This window comes from Ranitomeya imitator, chromosome 1 (genome assembly GCF_032444005.1).
Source record: "Ranitomeya imitator isolate aRanImi1 chromosome 1, aRanImi1.pri, whole genome shotgun sequence".
Taxonomy (NCBI): domain Eukaryota; kingdom Metazoa; phylum Chordata; class Amphibia; order Anura; family Dendrobatidae; genus Ranitomeya; species Ranitomeya imitator.
Window position 1 is genome coordinate 447689827 of NC_091282.1, and position 18178 is coordinate 447708004.

The window sequence follows — 18178 nt, forward strand, 5'->3', positions numbered from 1 at the left end:
GTTACCTTGCACAAACCTAACCCTGGGATTCGCATTCACAGCTTCTTCTTGAGTATAAGATGCCTGACCTTATTTACGTTAACATAAACTACTAGCAGATAGGTGCAACTGGCCCAGATGGCTACCAAAACTTTTGGAGGTAGTCATTGTTTCCAAAGGTTGTGCAGCCAAGTATTCAAGGGTGGTTTTAACGTGTCTGTGTTATGTAATATGATTATTTTTTCATCTCTTTAAAAAAATAAATAAATAAATGTGACTGAATGTATGATGAGAGGTCAACTTATAGATGAATGTATTTGGGCTATTAAATAAATGTATGGGCTATTCAATGCTATTAAAACGGTGCCACAACTGGATTTCCATAGTTATAGATGATGCAAAGAAGATAATTGATACATGAAAGTGGTATAATATAGATAGAGGAGTTTGGACAAGATATGGTGGCAAATTGATTGGTATGTGGATAAACTAGAATGTGCATCACCGTTGCATATTATGTGGTAAATGAATTTACTAAATCGGCATAGTTCCAATCTTTTGCAAGCCAATAAACACTGATAGGGTAAACTTAAAAAATGTAAATTGCCTGTATTGATACTTTCCACAAATATGCTCAAAATATACACAATGGAAGCCCGTTGATGTACTCTCATTCATATGGAAGGACTTGGCCCCTGTAAAATCAAAATCATACTTGTAGTGTAGATTTTAGTAACTTATTTTTATATAGAAACAATTTTATTATACTTTTTCAAGGCACTGTATCTGATAAAAAATATATGCACTCTACTTTTCCACAATGCACTCACAAACTAACAAATGTTTTTATTAGTATTTTATGTGATATATCAACACAAGCAGTAGCAAGTATTTGTGAAGTGTAAAGGAAATTATACATGGCTTATTAAATATTTAAAAAATATAAATCTGAAAATTGTGGTGTGCATTTGTATTAAGTCCCCGTGAGTCCTTACTTTGTAGGACCACCTTCACTTCAATTACTGCGCAAGGCTTTTGAGTAGAGATGGGCAAACCCGAACAGTAAAGTTAGGTGTCCGAACCGAACACCTACTGCTCGGGCACGGATGTCGAACATGGACTTCGCCAGGCAGTCCCTGTTACTGTTTGGGTTCAGCCTCCCGAACACCGGGTGCTTGTCACGCAGTCATGTGCATGACAGCGTGGCAAACATCGCTTAGGATTGGCGCTAAAATCATCATCACCGGTCAGACAGCCACTGTTCCCACCCTGTCAAATGACGGAATGAGCCCACAGCTATGATCGGAGGTATAAAGTTTACAGTGTGAGCAGGCGGCAGCTGATGGGAGTATGAATATGCGCTCCACGCCTATGGGAGTGGAGTCGCGTCCATATTTATTACTTTAATGAGCGGTACCACGTGACCGCTGAACACAGAGCTACCGGCGCCGAGACCATCTAAGAAGCAGGGACGTGCAGAGACCACGCCGGAAGGGTGAGTGTTGTGTGACAGCCACCACTCCTGTTGCTCCCCTGCTGACCCCCTGGGACAATGACTCCAGTATAAGCCGAGAGGGACACTTTCAGCCTAAAAAATGGGCTGAAAATCTCGGCTTATACTCGCGTATATACGGTAATTTAACCCCTTACTGCCATTGGACGTACTATTCCGTCCATGTGGGGTGGGCCTTACTTCCCAAGGACGGAATAGTACGTCCAGAGCGATCAGCCGCGCTCACGGGGGGGAAGGGCGGCCGATCGTGGCTGGGTGTCAGCTGACTATCGCAGCTGACATCTGGCACTATGTGCCAGGAACGGTCACGGACCGCCCCCGGCACATTAACCCCGGCACACTGCGATCAAACATGATCGCAGTGTTCCGGCGGTATAGGGAAGCATCGCGCAGGGAGGGGGCTCCCTGCATGCTTCCCTGAGACCCTCGGAGCAACACGATGTGATCGCGTTGCTGCGAGGGTTTCTTACCTCCTCCTCCCTGCACGCCCGGATCCAAAATGGACGCGGGGCTGCATCCGGGTCCTGCAGGGAGGTGGCTTACCAGCGCCTGCTCAGAGCAAACGCTGGTAAGCGTCCCTGCTGTGCCTGTGTGATCGCTGATCTGACACCGTGCACAGCAAAGGGTCAGATCAGTGATCTGTCAATAAAATGTGATGCCCCTCCCCCAGGGCAAAGTAAAAAAGTAAAAAAAAAAAAAATGTTTACATGTGTGAAAAAAATAATAATTCCTAAATAAATACGGTAATTCAAAATATATATATATTGTTCCAATAAATATATTCCTTTATCTGAATAAAAAAACAATAAAAGTACACATATTTAGTATCGCCGCGTCTGTAACGACCCGACCTATAAAACTGTTCCACTAGTTAAACCCTTCAGTGAACACCGTAAAAAAAAAGGCAAAAAACAACGCTTTATTATCATACCGCCGAACAAGAAGTGGAATAACAAGCGATCACAAAGACGGATATAAATAAACATGGTACCGCTGAAAACGTCATCTTGTCCCGCAATAAACGAGCTGCCATACAGCATCATCAGCGAAACAATAAAAAAGTTATAGTCCTCAGAATAAAGTGATGCCAAAATAATTATTTTTCTATAAAATAGTTTTTATCGTATAAAAGTGCCAAAACATAAAAATAATATAAATGAGGTATCACTGTAATCGTACTGACCCGAAGAATAAAACTGCTTTATCCGTTCTACAAAACGCAGAACGGTATAAATTCATGAATGGCTGTTTTTTGGTCATTCTGCTTCACAAAAATCGGAATACAAGGCGATCAAAAAATGTCACGTGCCCGAAAATGTTACCAATAAAAACGTCAACTCGTCCCGAAAAAACAAGACTTCACATGACTCTGTGGACCAAAATATGGAAAGATTATAGCTCTCAAAATGTGGTAACGCAAAAAATATTTTTTTAAATAAAAAGCGTCTTTTAGTGTGTGACGGCTGCCAGTCATAAAAATCCGATAAAAAACCTGCTATAAATAATAAATCAAACCCCACTTCATCACCCCTTTAGTTTGGGGAAAATTAAAAAAATGTATTTATTTCCATTTTAATGTTAGGGTTAGGGTTTGGGCTACAGTTAGTGTTGGGGCTAAAGTTAGGGTTTGGATTACATTTACGGTTGGGAATAGGGTTGGGATTAGGGTTAGGGGTGTGTCAGGGTTAGGGGTGTGGTTAGGGTTACCGTTGAGATTAAGGTTAGGGGTGTGTTTGGATTAGGGTTTCAGTTATAATTCGGGGGTTTCCACTGTTTAGGCACATCAGGGGCTCTCCAAACGCGACATGGCGTCCGATCTCAATTTCAGCCAATTCTGCGTTGAAAAAGTAAAACAGTGCTCCTTCCCTTCCGAGCTCTCCCGTGCGCCCAAACAGGGGTTTACCCCAACATATGGGGTATCCGCATACTCAGGACACATTGGACAACAATTTTTGGGGTCAAATTTCTCCTGTTACTCTCGGGAAAATACCAAACTGGGGGCTAAAAAATAATTTTTGTGGAAAAAAAAAGATTTTTTATTTTCACGGCTCTGCGTTATAAACTGTAGTGAAACACTTGGGGGTTCAAAGTTCTCACAACACATCTAGAAAAGTTCCTTGGGGGGGTCTAGTTTCCAATATGGGGTCACTTGTGGGGGGTTTCTTCTGTTTAGGTACATGAGGGGCTCTGCAAATGCAACGTGACGCCTGCAGACCAATCCATCTATCTATGTCTGCATTCTAAATAGCGCTCCTTCCCTTCCGAGCTCTGCCATGCACCCAAACGGTGGTTCCCCCCCACATACTGGGTATCAGCGTACTCAGGAGAAATTGGACAACTTTTGGCGTTCAATTTCAACTGTTACCCTTGAAAAATACAAAACTGGGGGCAAAAATATAATTTTTGTGGAAAAAAAAAAGGATTTTTTATTTTCACGGCTCTGCGTTATAAACTGTAGTGAAACACTTGGGGGTTCAGTGTATGTGCACATGTTCAGGTTTTTTCGCGTTGTTTTTGCGTTTTTTCGTGATAAAAACGCTATAAAAACTCATTAAAAACGCATGAATTATGCATCCTATCATTTAGAATGCATTCTGCAATTTTTGTGCACATGATGCGTTTTTTTCCGCGGAAAAAACGCATCGCGGTAAAAAAAAGCAGCATGTTTATTAATTTTGTGTTTTTTTCGCGTTTTTCCCTCTATTATGTGCATTTGGAAAAAACGCACAAAAAATGCATCAAAAACGCAAAAAAAAGCATGCGGATTTCTGGCAGAAATGTCCAGTTTTTGTCAGGAAAATTTCTGCCAGAAATCCTGACATGTGCATATAGCCTCAAAGTTCTCACAACACATCTAGATAAGTTCCTTGGGGGGTCTAGTTTCGAATATGGGGTTTCTACTATTTGGGTACATCAGGGGCTCTGCAAATGCAACGTGATGCCTGCAGGCCAATCCATCTAAGTCTGCATTCCAAATGGCGCTCCCTCCCTTCTGAGCTCTGCCATGCGCCCAAACGGTGGTCCCCCTCCCCCCCACATATTGGGTATCAGCGTACTCAGGACAAATTGGACAACAACTTTTGGGGTCCAATTTCTCCTGTTACCCTTGGGAAAATACAAAACTGGGGGCTAAAAAATAATTTTTGTGGGAAAAAAATTTTTTTTTATTTTCACGGCTCTGCGTTATATACTGTAGTGAAACACTTGGGGGCTCAAAGCTCTCACAACACATATGAGTTCCTTAGGGGGTCTACTTTCCAAAATGGTGTCACTTGTGGGGTGTTTCAATGTTTAGGCACATCAGTGGCTCTCCAAACGCAACATGGCGTCCCATCTCAATTCCAGTTAATTTTGCATTGAAAAGTCAAATGGCGCTCCTTCCCTTCCGAGCTCTGCCATGTGCCCAAACAGTGGTTTACCCCCACATATGGGGTATCAGCATACTCAGGACAAATTGTACAACAACTTTTGGGGTCCAATTTCTTCTCTTACCCTTGGGAAAATAAAAAATTGGGGGCAAAAAGATCATTTTTGTGAAAAAATATGATTCTTTATTTTTACAGCTCTGCATTATAAACTTCTGTGAATCACTTAATGGGTCAAAGTGCTCACCACACATCTAGATAAGTTGCTTAGGGGGTCTACTTTCCAAAATGGTGTCACTTGTGGGGGGTTTCAATGTTTAGGCAGATCAGTGGCTCTCCAAATGCAACATGGTGTTCCATCTCAATTCTTGTAAATTTTGCATTGAAAAGTCAAACGGCACTCCTTCCCTTCCGAGCTCTCCCTTGCGCCCAAACAGTGGTTTACCCCCACATATGGGGTATCAGCGTACTCAGGACAAATTGTACAACAACTTTTGGGGTCCATTTTCTCCTTTTACCCTTGGTAAAATAAAACAAATTGGAGCTGAAGTAAATTTTTTGTGAAAAAGAAGTTAAATGTTCATTTTTATTTAAACATTCCAAAATTCCTGTGAAACACCTGAAGGGTTAATAAACTTTTTGAATGTGGTTTTGAGCACCTTGAGGGGTGCAGTTTTTAGAATGGTGTCACACTTGGTTATTTTCTATTATATAGACCACTAAAAATTACTTCAAATGAGATGTGGTCCCTAAAAAAAAATGGTTTTGTAAAAATGAGAAAATGCTGGTCAACTTTTAACCCTTATAACTCCCTAACAAAAAAAAAATTGGTTCCAAAATTTTACTGATGTAAAGTAGACATGTGGGAAATGTTACTTATTAAGTATTTTGTGTGACATATCTCTGTGATTTAATTGCATAAAAATTCAAAGTTGGAAAATTGCTAAATTTTCAAAATGTTTGCCAAATTTCCATTTTTTTTCACAAATAAACGCAGGTAATATCAAAGAAATCTTACCACTATCATGAAGTACAATATGTCACGAGAAAACAGTGTCAGAATCACTGGGATCCGTTGCAGCGTTCCAGAGTTATAACCTCATAAAGGGACCGTGGTCAGAATTGTAAAAATTGGCCCGGTCATTAGCGTGCAAACCACCCTTTGGGGGTAAAGGGGTTAAAAAAGACGGCATGAGTTCCCATGTATTTTTATAACCAGCAAGACAAAACTGACAGTTGGGGGCTGCAACCCTCAGCTGTCAGCTTCAGCAATGCTGGTTATCAAGAATAGAGGTGTCCCCACGCTGTATTTTTTTAAATTATTTAAATAATTTACAAAAAGGTTGGGGTTCCCCCCTATTTTTGACAACCAGCAAAGCTAAAGCAGACATCTGGGGGCTGCTATTCTCATTCTGATAAGGGGCCATGGATATCCGGCCCCTAGCCTAAAAATTGCAGCCCGCAGGCACCCATAAAAGTTACGTCTATTAGTTGCACCAATTCTGGGGCTTTGCCCAGCTATTCCCACTTGCCCTGTAACAGTGGCAAGTGGGGTCATATTTGTGGGGTTAAGATCGCTTTTGTGTTGTCGGATGACATAAAGCCTACGGATTAGTAATGGAAAAGAGTCTATAAGACACGTGTATCCATTACTAATCCTATAGTTATATTGTAAATAAACACACAGCCGGAAAAAGTTTTTTAAAGGGAACCTGTCACCCCCAATATCGAAGGTGAGCTAAGCTCACCAGCATCAGGGGCTTATCTACAGCATTCTGTAATGCTGTAGATAAGCCCCCAATGTAACCTGAAAGAGGAGAAAAAGACGTTATATTATACTCACCCAGGGGCGGTCCCGCTGCTGGTCAGGTCGGATGGGCGTCTCCGGTCCGCTGCGGCACCTCCCATCTTCATTACAAGACGTCCTCTTCTGATCTTCAGCCACGGCTTCGGCGCAGGCGTACTTTGCTCTGCCCTGTTGAGGGCAGAGGATAGTACTGCAGTGCGCAGGCGCCGGAAAGGTCAGAGGCCCGGCGCCTGCGCACTGCAGTACTTTGTCTGCCCTCAGCAGGGCAGAGCAAAGTACGCCTGCGCCGGAGCCGTGGCTGAAGATCAGAAGAGGACGTCATGTAATGAAGATGGGAGGCGCCGCAGCGGACCAGAGACGCCCATCCGACCTGACCAGCAGCGGGACCGCCCCTGGGTGAGTATAATATAACGTCTTTTTCTCCTATTTCAGGTTACATCGGGGGCTTATCTACAGCATTACAGAATGCTGCAGATAAGCCCCTGATGCCGGTGGGCTTACCTCACCCGCGATTTTCGGGGTGACAGGTTCCCTTTAATTGAAAGAATGACACAGACTCCTTTAATGATTCTAAATTAAACCATACTTATGTCAACACCCATTCCATTGAATGCCTCTTCTCCTGTAATAAAACAAAAATATAAAACAACCATATCCCTCACTTGTCCTTCTTGCTGTCCCATGCCGTAATCAAAGTCTGAGGGATAAACAGTTTTCAACTTGGACGGAGCCAAGATGCAAGGGTCCAGGCTGAGAACCACTGATGGATGAGCTGTTGCGAGTGGGAGAATTTCAATGCTGTCAACTCGCCTCTGCACCATGAGACTTTCTCACAGTGCTAGCAGGGACCTCACAGAGGTCACCGCAGTTCAGCTCGACTGGGAACGCCGCATCAGTGACCAGCAGTAACCTTGATGACGTCACTGATGCTGCGCTCTCAGCAGGTCATTCACCAGTGTTTCTCAGCTTGGATGGTTGCATCTTGGCACTGTCTAGGTTGAAAACTGATTATCCCCCCAGATATGGATTATGGAGTGAGACAGATCAACGGGCAGTTGAGGGATATTGTTGTTTTTTTATTTTTGTTTTATTACAGGAGACCAGGGATTCATGAAATAGGCATTATGTGAGTATAACTGTGTTTTATTTTTAAATAAAAATGGAAAAGTGTGTTTTGTTTATTTCGAATAAACAACTTTATTCTGGCTGTGTCTTTATTTACCATGCAACTATAGGATTAGTAATGGATAGGTGTCTTATAGCTGCCTCTCCATTACTAACTGTGGGCTTCATGTCACAATACAAAGGTGACATCAATCTCAAAAATATGAACCCCTCTTGCCAACGCTACAGAGCAAGTGCGAAGAGCCGGGCAAAGTGTCAGATTTTCTGGGCAGCTGCAGGCTGATATTTTTAAGCTGGGGGTCCAATATACATGGTCCCTTACCAGCCTAAGAATACCATCCACAGCGGTCTGGTTTAGCTTGGCTGGTTGTCAAGAATAGGGGGACCCCACACTGTTTTTTTTTATTTATTTAAATAATTTAAAAAAACGGCGTGGGGTCCCCCTATTCTTGATAACCAGCATTGCTGAAGATGACTGCTGAGGGTTGCAGCCCCCAGCTGTGAGTTGACCAGAGCACTTCCACATGTTTGCTGTGTCCCTTTTTCATGGCTTTTTGCAAACTGCAAACAGATTTCTTATGGCTTGCTTTGAAAATTGGCTTTCTTCTTGCCACTTTGACATAAAGGACAGATTTGTGGAGTATACGACTAATAGTTGTCCCGTGCACAGATTTTCCCATCTGAACTCTGGATCTCTTCAGCTCCTCCATGGGCCTCTTGGCTGCTTTTTCTGATTAGTGATCGTCTTGATTGGTATGTCAGTTTAGGTGGAAGGCCATGTCCGGGTAAGTTTGCAGTCGTGCCATACTCTTTCCATTTTTGGATGATGGATGGAGAGGTGCCCCGTGAGATGGTACATGAGTGGGGAGAACTGGAACATCATATATGGGCCCAATTATACACTGGAACATCATATATGAGCCCATTATATTTGGAGCATTATATGAGCCTCATCGTGGAGCATCACGTGGAGCTCATTATATATGGGGACCATTATATATGGAACATTATATGGGGCTCATTATATATGGAGCAATATATGGGGCCCATTAAATGCAGGAGCATTATATGGAGCTCATCATATACTGCATGTAACATTATATGGGACCCATTATGTATGGAGCGATATATGAGGCTCATTATTTTTTTTGGATCATTATTTGGGACCCTTTATACAGTATGGAGCAATATATTGGGTCCATTATTCTGTATGGAGCCATAGATGGTGCCAATAATACTATATGCAGCAATATGTGGCTCATTGTACTGTATAGAGCATTATATGGGCTCATTATACAGTAATTGAGCATTATATTTGGCTCATTATACTGTTTGAAGCATTATATGAGGCTCATTATTCTATATTGAGCAATATATGATGCCCATAATGCTGTATGGAGCGAAATATGTAGCTCATTATACTGTATGGAACATTATATGGGCTAATTATACTATATGGTGCATTATATGTGGCTCATTGTACTGTATGGAACATTATATGGAGCTCATACTATATGGAGCATTATATGTAGCTCAATATACTGTATGGAGCATTATATGGGCTCATTATTCTGTATGGAGCACTATGTAACATAGTTAGTAAGTAACATAGTAACATAGTTAGTAAGGCCGAAAAAAGACATTTGTCCATCCAGTTCAGCCTATATTCCATCATAATAAATCCCCAGATCTACGTCCTTCTATAGAACCTAATAATTGTATGATACAATATTGTTCTGCTCCAGGAAGACATCCAGACCTCTCTTGAACCCCTCGACTGAGTTCGCCATCACCACCTCCTCAGGCAAGCAATTCCAGATTCTCACTGCTCTAACAGTAAAGAATCCTCTTCTATGTTGGTGGAAAAACCTTCTCTCCTCCAGACGCAAAGAATGCCCCCTTGTGCCCGTCACCTTCCTTGGTATAAACAGATCCTCAGCGAGATATTTGTATTGTCCCCTTATATACTTATACATGGTTATTAGATCGCCCCTCAGTCGTCTTTTTTCTAGACTAAATAATCCTAATTTCGCTAATCTATCTGGGTATTGTAGATCTCCCATCCCCTTTATTAATTTTGTTGCCCTCCTTTGTACTCTCTAGTTCCATTATATCCTTCCTGAGCATCGGTGCCCAAAACTGGACACAGTACTCCATGTGCGGTCTAACTAGGGATTTGTACAGAGGCAGTATAATGCTCTCATCATGTGTATCCAGACCTCTTTTAATGCACCCCATGATCCTGTTTGCCTTGGCAGCTGCTGCCTGGCACTGGCTGCTCCAGGTAAGTTTATCATTAACTAGGATCCCCAAGTCCTTCTCCCTGTCAGATTTACCCAGTGGTTTCCCGTTCAGTGTGTAATGGTGATATTGATTCCTTCTTCCCATGTGTATAGCCTTGCATTTATCATTGTTAAACCTCATCTGCCATCTTTCAGCCCAAGTTTCCAACTTATCCAGATCCATCTGTAGCAGAATACTATCTTCTCTTGTATTAATTGCTTTACATAGTTTTTTATCATCTGCAAATATCGATATTTTACTGTGTAAACCTTCTACCAAATCATTAATGAATATGTTGAAGAGAATAGGTCCCAATACCGACCCCTGCGGTACCCCACTGGTCACAGCGACCCAGTTAGAGACTATACCATTTATAACCACCCTCTGCTTTCTATCACTGAGCCAGTTACTAACCCATTTACACACATTTTCCCCCAGACCAAGCATTCTCATTTTGTGTACCAACCTTTTGTGTGGCACGGTATCAAATGCTTTGGAAAAATCGAGATATACCACGTCCAATGACTCACCGTGGTCCAGCCTATAGCTTACCTCTTCATAAAAACTGATTAGATTGGTTTGACAGGAGCGATTTCTCATAAACCCATGCTGATATGGAGTTAAACAGTTATTCTCATTGAGATAATCCAGAATAACATCCCTCAGAAACCCTTCAAATATTTTACCAACAATAGAGGTTAGACTTACTGGCCTATAATTTCCAGGTTCACTTTTAGAGCCCTTTTTGAATATTGGCACCACATTTGCTATGTGCCAGTCCTGCGGAACAGACCCCGTCGCTATAGAGTCCCTAAAAATAAGAAATAATGGTTTATCTATTACATTACTTAGTTCTCTTAGTACTCGTGGGTGTATGCCATCCGGACCCGGAGATTTATCTATTTTAATCTTATTTAGCCGGTTTCGCACCTCTTCTTGGGTTAGATTGGTGACCCTTAATATAGGGTTTTCATTGTTTCTTGGGATTTCACCTAGCATTTCATTTTCCACCGTGAATACCGTGGAGAAGAAGGTGTTTAATATGTTAGCTTTTTCTTCATCTACAACCATTCTTTCCTCACAATTTTTTAAGGGGCCTACATTTTCAGTTTTTATTCTTTTACTATTGATATAGTTGAAGAACAGTTTGGGATTAGTTTTACTCTCCTTAGCAATGTGCTTCTCTGTTTCCTTTTTGGCAGCTTTAATTAGTTTTTTAGATAAAGTATTTTTCTCCCTATAGTTTTTTAGAGCTTCAATGGTGCCATCCTGCTTTAGTAGTGCAAATGCTTTCTTTTTACTGTTAATTGCGTGTCTTACTTCTTTTTTTAGCCACATTGGGTTTTTCCTATTTCTAGTCCTTTTATTCCCACAAGGTATAAACCGCTTACAGTGCCTATTTAGGATGTTCTTAAACATTTTCCATTTATTATCTGTATTCTTATTTCTGAGGTTATTGTCCCAGTCTACCAGATTAAGGGCATCTCTAAGCTGGTCAAACTTTGCCTTCCTAAAGTTCAGTGTTTTTGTGACTCCCTGACAAGTCCCCCTAGTGAAAGACAGGTGAAACTGTACAATATTGTGGTCGCTATTTCCTAGATGCCCGACCACCTGCAGATTTGTTAGTGTCAGGTCTATTAGATAGTATTAGGTCAAAAAGTGCTGCTCCTCTGGTTGGATTCTGCACCAATTGTGAAAGATAATTTTTCTTGGTTATTAGCAGAAACCTGTTGCCTTTATGGGTTTCACAGGTTTCTGTTTCCCAGTTAATATCCGGGTAGTTAAAGTCCCCCATAACCAGGACCTCATTATGGGTTGCAGCTTCATCTATCTGCTTTAGAAGTAGACTTTCCATGATTTCTGTTATATTTGGGGGTTTGTAACAGACCCCAATGAGAATTTTGTTACCATTTTTCCCTCCATGAATTTCGACCCATATGGACTCGACATCCTCATTCCCTTCGCTAATATCCTCCCTTAAAGTGGACTTTAAACAAGACTTTACATAGAGACAAACCCCTCCTCCTCTCCGATTTTTACGATCCTTTCTAAACAGACTGTAACCCTGTAAGTTAACTGCCCAGTCATAGCTTTCATCTAACCATGTCTCGGTTATTCCCACTATGTCAAAGTTACCTTTAGATATTTCTGCTTCTAGTTCTTCCATCTTGTTTCTCAGGTTTCTGGCGTTTGCGAGCATGCAGTTTAGAGGATTTTGTTTTGTTCCAATCTCCTCGCTGTGGATTGTTTTAGAAATGTTCTTACCTCCCTTCTGAGTATGTTTTCCTGGGTGTTGCCCATAATACTGTATGGAGCAATATATGGGGCTCATTCTGTATGAAGCACTATGTGGTCCCCATAATACTGTATGGAGGACTATACCGACCTATTGTAGCATTTACAATAGATATCACTCATGTAATGTAAAAAGTGAAATCGTTGGCATTGTACGATACCTATATTTCTCTGCCGTATCATGAATTTTAGATATGTTTTAAAGGGGTCCACTGAGACTCCTTCGCCCGGGGCCCACAAAAACCTGGAGTCGACCCTGGCGCTAAGCACCTTATAAGAATGTCTAAATAGTCCAATTTTACTTTTGCTGCTCACAGACTCCTTTTTTTTTTAAAATGTTAATGCAAAACATGTTTTGCTTAAATTGTTTTTATTTTTATTATTTTACAGGGCATGGAATATCTAACAATTAAGAGGTACATTCATAGAGATTTGGCGACTCGGAATATTTTAGTTGAAAATGAAAATCGAGTGAAAATTGGGGATTTTGGACTGACAAAAATGCTACCCCAAGACAAAGAGTATTACAAGGTTAAAGAGCCGGGTGAAAGTCCTATATTCTGGTAGGTTGAATGAAAGACCATGTTTTTTGCAACTCATAATTATGGCCACAACATCAGGATACTGTATGGGTATCCCCAAAAAGTGTAAGTCTCATATTCAGTGACATAAGTGAGCCCTTGCTGTATTTGAAATCAAAAAGTTATTTATATATTCTAGCTTTTTTCTTGGACTAATAATTGTATATACCGTATTTTATGGACAATAATATACACTTTTTTCCTTCAAAAATCCAGAGAAAAATGGGGGTTGTCTTATAGTCCGACTGTACTTGCTGAGGCTGTGAATGGGGAGGTGGGTGAGCAGCAGCGGGTCACAGGAGGCAGGAGGCAGGAGCCAGCTGCTGTGGCTAACCCCTGTGGCCACTACTAAAGATAAATGAATATTCACTACTTTCTGTGCCCATAGTCCTTCCCAACTCTATACATTGAAGCCAGCGATGAGAGGTGGGAGGGACTAAGGGCGTGGAGAGCAGTGAATAGTCATTTCTCTTTAGTAGTGGGCACACTCTTAGTCACAGCCGCCAGCTTCCTGCAGCAACTTGGGTGATCACGTGTGCCCAATACTAAAGAGAATTAATATTTACTGCTCTCCATTCTCATGGGTGTGTGGAGCGTGAATATTCATCTTTAATAGGCACAGTGTCAGCCGCATCTGCCGGCTTCCTGCAGCGGCTGGGCGTTCACGTGTACCCTCTACTAAAGAGAATGAATAATCACTGTTCCCCACACCCATGGGAGTGGAGAGCAGTGAATATTCATTCTGTTTAGTAGCGGGAAGATGAATATTCACTGCTTCACATGCCCATAGTACTAGGTGTTGGGAGCAGATAGTATTCCGACAGCTGTCCTTGGCTTGTAAGCAGTGCATGATGTCACTGACAATTTCTGTTTACAAGCTTAAATCAGCTGCTGACATCGGAACAGGATGCTGCGACAGAACGCAGGGAAGGTAAGTAAAATGTTTTTATGATGGGGCCATGCATACCAAGATAGGGATGAGGGGGCCATGCATACCAGGATAAGGATGAGGGGGCCATGCATACCAGGATAGGGATAAGGGGGCCATGCATACCAGGATAGGGATGAGGAGGCCATGCATACCAGGGGAAGGATGAGGGGGCCATGCATACCAGGATAGGGATTATGGGGGCCATGCATACCAGGATAGGGATGAGGGGTCCACGCATACCAGGATAGGGATGATGGGGGCCATGCATACCAGGATAGGGATGATGGGGGTCATGCATACCAGGATAGGGATGATGGGGGCTATGCATAACAGGATAGGGATGATGGGGGCTATGCATAACAGGATAGGGATGATGGGGGCCATGCACACCAGGATAGGGATGATGGGAGCCATGCATACCAGGATAAGGATGAGGGGGCCATGCATACCAGGATAAGGATGAGGGGGCCATGCATACCAGGATGGGGATGAGGGGGCCATGGATACCAGGATAAGGATTAATGGGGGCCATGCACACCAGGATAGGGATGAGGGGTCCATGCACACCAGGATAGGGATGATGGGGGCCATGCATACCAGGATAGGAATGATGGGGCTATGCATAACAGGATAGGGATGATAGGGGGCCATGCACACCAGGATAGGGATAATGGAGGCTATGCATACCAGGATAGGGATGCTGGGGCCATGCATACCAGGATAGGGATGATGGGGCTATGCATAATAGGGTAGGGATGATAGGGGGCCATGCACACCAGGATAGGGATGATAGGGGGCCATGCACACCAGGATAGGGATGATGTGGCTATGCATACCAGGATAGGGATGATAGGGGGCCTTGCATACCAGGATAGGGATGATGGGGGCCTTGCATACCAGGATAGGGATGATGGGGGCCATGCATGCCAGAATAGGGATGAGGGGGGACCATGCATATCAGGATAGAGAATGAGGTGCCCATGCATATCAGGATGTGGGGATCATGTATGCCAGGATGGTGATGATGGGGTTATGTGTACCTGGATTGGGGACATATACTACCAGAATGAGAATTGATCACATTTTTACTTTCAATTTTTTTCTTATTGTCCTCCTTTAAAACCTAGGTGCGTCTTATAGTTCGAAAAATACGGTATATATTTATTTTGTATTCCGCAGTAGAGAGTACTTTTTTATACCTGTGTAATTTTTTTTTTCTTTATTATATTTATGCATTTAGGTATTCACCAGAAAGTTTGACTGAAAGCAAGTTCTCTGTGGGCTCAGATGTCTGGAGTTTTGGTGTTGTTCTTTATGAGCTGTTTACATATAGTGAAAAAAATAAAAGCCCGCCATCAGTAAGAATTATATTTTTCTATTATATAGTTTTACTGCTGAAATATGTGATTTCTTTTTTTTTTTTTACGCCAGTTCGGTCAGTGAAAACAATCGCTCATTACCACTGCCTCATTGAGTAACATTGGTCCTAGAGCAATAAGTTTTCTTTTAACTGATAGCACTCTGACCGAAGATGTCATGTGCATGAGCCCTTACTGTCATTTTTTACTGTCAGTTTTCTTCATTTTATCACACCTCCTTAGCAATCTGAGACAATATGTGCCTTTAGTCACATTTAGGTTCATATTCCCATGTTTTTTTTACCAAATGCCCCACTTTTTTGTAGTGTTGCTGTGTTTTGCTGTAAGAAAATGAAGAGAATGGTCAACACAAAACAGTGTTTTGTTTTTTTTCTTTAGCTTTTTTCATGCATTTTACCATAGACTTTACCATATAGAAGAAAAAAAAGCTCCTCAAACACTTAAATAATAATGCTGCCAAAATGTATGTGCATGTATGTGCATGAAGGGGATGTTCTGTTTTGGTACAATAAATTCTGCTCTGATGAATATGGATGCTAAATAGAAAAAAATCAGCTATAAACAGATATAATTATATAGAATATTTACCCTATTAATGTTACTTTTCACTAAAGACCCCATGTCATGTACCATTTTCTTTAGTTAATATTATGTAATATTCTGACATGACAATGTTACACAAGCACTACTTAGGAGAATAGTTAGCAATATACATTCTTCACTGTTCATCCAGGGCAAAATAAACAATTAAATTGTGGTGCTTTAGAAATTCAAACATTCCTCCTCTTCATTGATTACAAGTTGCATACTATATCCTTAAAGGGGTCCGTATTGGGAATGAAAGTCTGCAGACACTTGTTGTGCACACACTGTTAGGATTATTCGGTATTGACAGCGTGACAGGGTGGTGAAATGACTGCATGTCTGCAGTTTGCATACTTCTGCTCACATGCCGACTAGGTAGATGTGCATATCTTCTTTCAGTGCACTTTTATTGAGCAAGGATAAGAATGTCTGCACAATACCGGGGAATACTGACAGTATGCACACCACATGCTATCAGGATTCTGAAGACTGCAGTCATATAGAGTATCCACAGACTTCCATCCCAAGCCTGGATAACCCTTTCATTTTGGTTAGGTTTGTGTTTAGGATGGATTAAATAAAGCACGTTGTTCAAATACTTAAATATTTTTTTTCCTTCCTACTATGAGTGTATGAGTATGTGTACTTAGATGGGTGTCTACCTGTAAAAAAGGCTGCATGGATTCATAAAATACGGTAGATAAACCAATGGGGAGTAACATGTATAAATTCCTTTGTTAGACTTTACCTAACTGAGTGACTTGCCAACCAACATGTTTTGGTCATTTACAGGAATTCATGAGGATGATTGGAAATGATAAACAGGGGCAAATGATTGTTTTCCACCTAATAGAGCTGCTGAAGAATAATGGAAGACTGCCGCAACCAGATGGGTGTCCTAGTGAGGTACTGTAGTTGTTTCCCATATATAAATATCTACATGATCATATGCTCACCAGATCAATATAACCTGCTAGACCGGGGGTCCCTATTAGCGTTCACATGCTCTATGCCCTTTTCTATGTCCCTGTATATACAGAGGGGAAAAAAAGTATTTAGTCAGCCACCAGTTGTGCAAATTCTCCCACTTAAAAAGATGAGAGAGCCCTGTAATTGACATAATAGGTAGACCACAACTATGAGAGTCAAAATTGAGAAAACAAATCCAGAAAAAACCTTGTCTGATTTGGCAAGATTTATTTTTCAAATTACGATGGAAAATAAGTATTTGGTCACCTAAAAACATGCAAGATTTCTGGCTCTCACAGACCTGTAACTTCTTCTTTAAGAGGCTTCTCTGTCCTCCACTCATGGCCTGTAGTAATGGCACCTTTTTGAACTTATCAGTATAAAAGACATCTGTCCACAATCACAAACAGTCACACTCCAAACTCCACTATGGTGAAGACAAAAGAGCTGTCGAAGGACACCAAAAACAAAATTGTAGCCCTGCACCAGGCTGGGAAGACTGAATCTGCAATAGGCAAGCAGCTTGTGTAATGAAATCAACTGTGGGAGCAATAATAAGAAAATGGAAGACATACAAGACCACTGATAATCTCCCTCGATCTGGGGCTCCACGCAAGAGCTCACCCCGTGGGGTCAAAATGATCACAAGAACAGTGAGCAAAAATCCCAGAACCACGCGGGGGGACCTAGTGAATGAACTGCAGAGAGCTGGGACCAATGTAACAAGGCCTACCATAAGTAACACACTACGCCACCATGGACTCAGATCCTGCAGTGCCAGACTTGTCCCCCTGCTTAAGCCAGTACATGTCCGGGCCCGTCTGAAGTTTGCTAGAGAGCATTTGGATGATCCAGAGGAGTTTTGGGAGAATATCATATGGTCCGATGAAACCAAAGTATAACTGTTTGGTAGAAACAAAACTCGTCGTGTTTGGAGGAGACAGAATGCTGAGATACATCCAAAGAACACCGTACCTACTGTGAAGCATAGGGGTGGAAACATCATGCTTTGGGGCTATTTCTCTGCAAAGGGACCAGGATTACTGATCTGTGTACATGAAAGAATGAGTGGGGCCATGTATCGTGAGATTTTGAGTGCAAACCTCCTTCCATCAGCAAGGGCATTGAAGATGAAATGTGGATGGGTCTTTCAGCATGATAATGATCCCAAGCACACCGCCAGGGCAACAAAGGAGTGGCTTAGTAAGAAGCATGTGAAGGTCCTGGAGTGGCCTAGCCAGTCTCCAGATCTCAACCCCATAGAAAACCTTTGAAGGGAGTTGAAAGTCCGTGTTGCCCAGCAACAGACCCAAAACATCACTGCTCTAGAGGAGATCTGCATGGAGGAATGGGCCAACATACCACC

At 41.9% G+C, this 18178-nt stretch overlaps 1 protein-coding gene across 2 annotated transcripts in view; it reads left to right on the forward strand.

Moving 5' to 3' along the window:
- The window catches only part of JAK2 (Janus kinase 2), a 376796-nt gene that overhangs the window by 352540 nt on the left and 6078 nt on the right, over positions 1-18178 (forward strand). For both annotated transcript variants that reach the window (XM_069764276.1, XM_069764285.1), the window contains 3 exons: positions 12758-12930; positions 15120-15237; positions 16636-16749. In XM_069764276.1, the coding sequence (XP_069620377.1) occupies positions 12758-12930; positions 15120-15237; positions 16636-16749 (405 nt within the window). The remainder of the gene's footprint in view (positions 1-12757; positions 12931-15119; positions 15238-16635; positions 16750-18178) is intronic.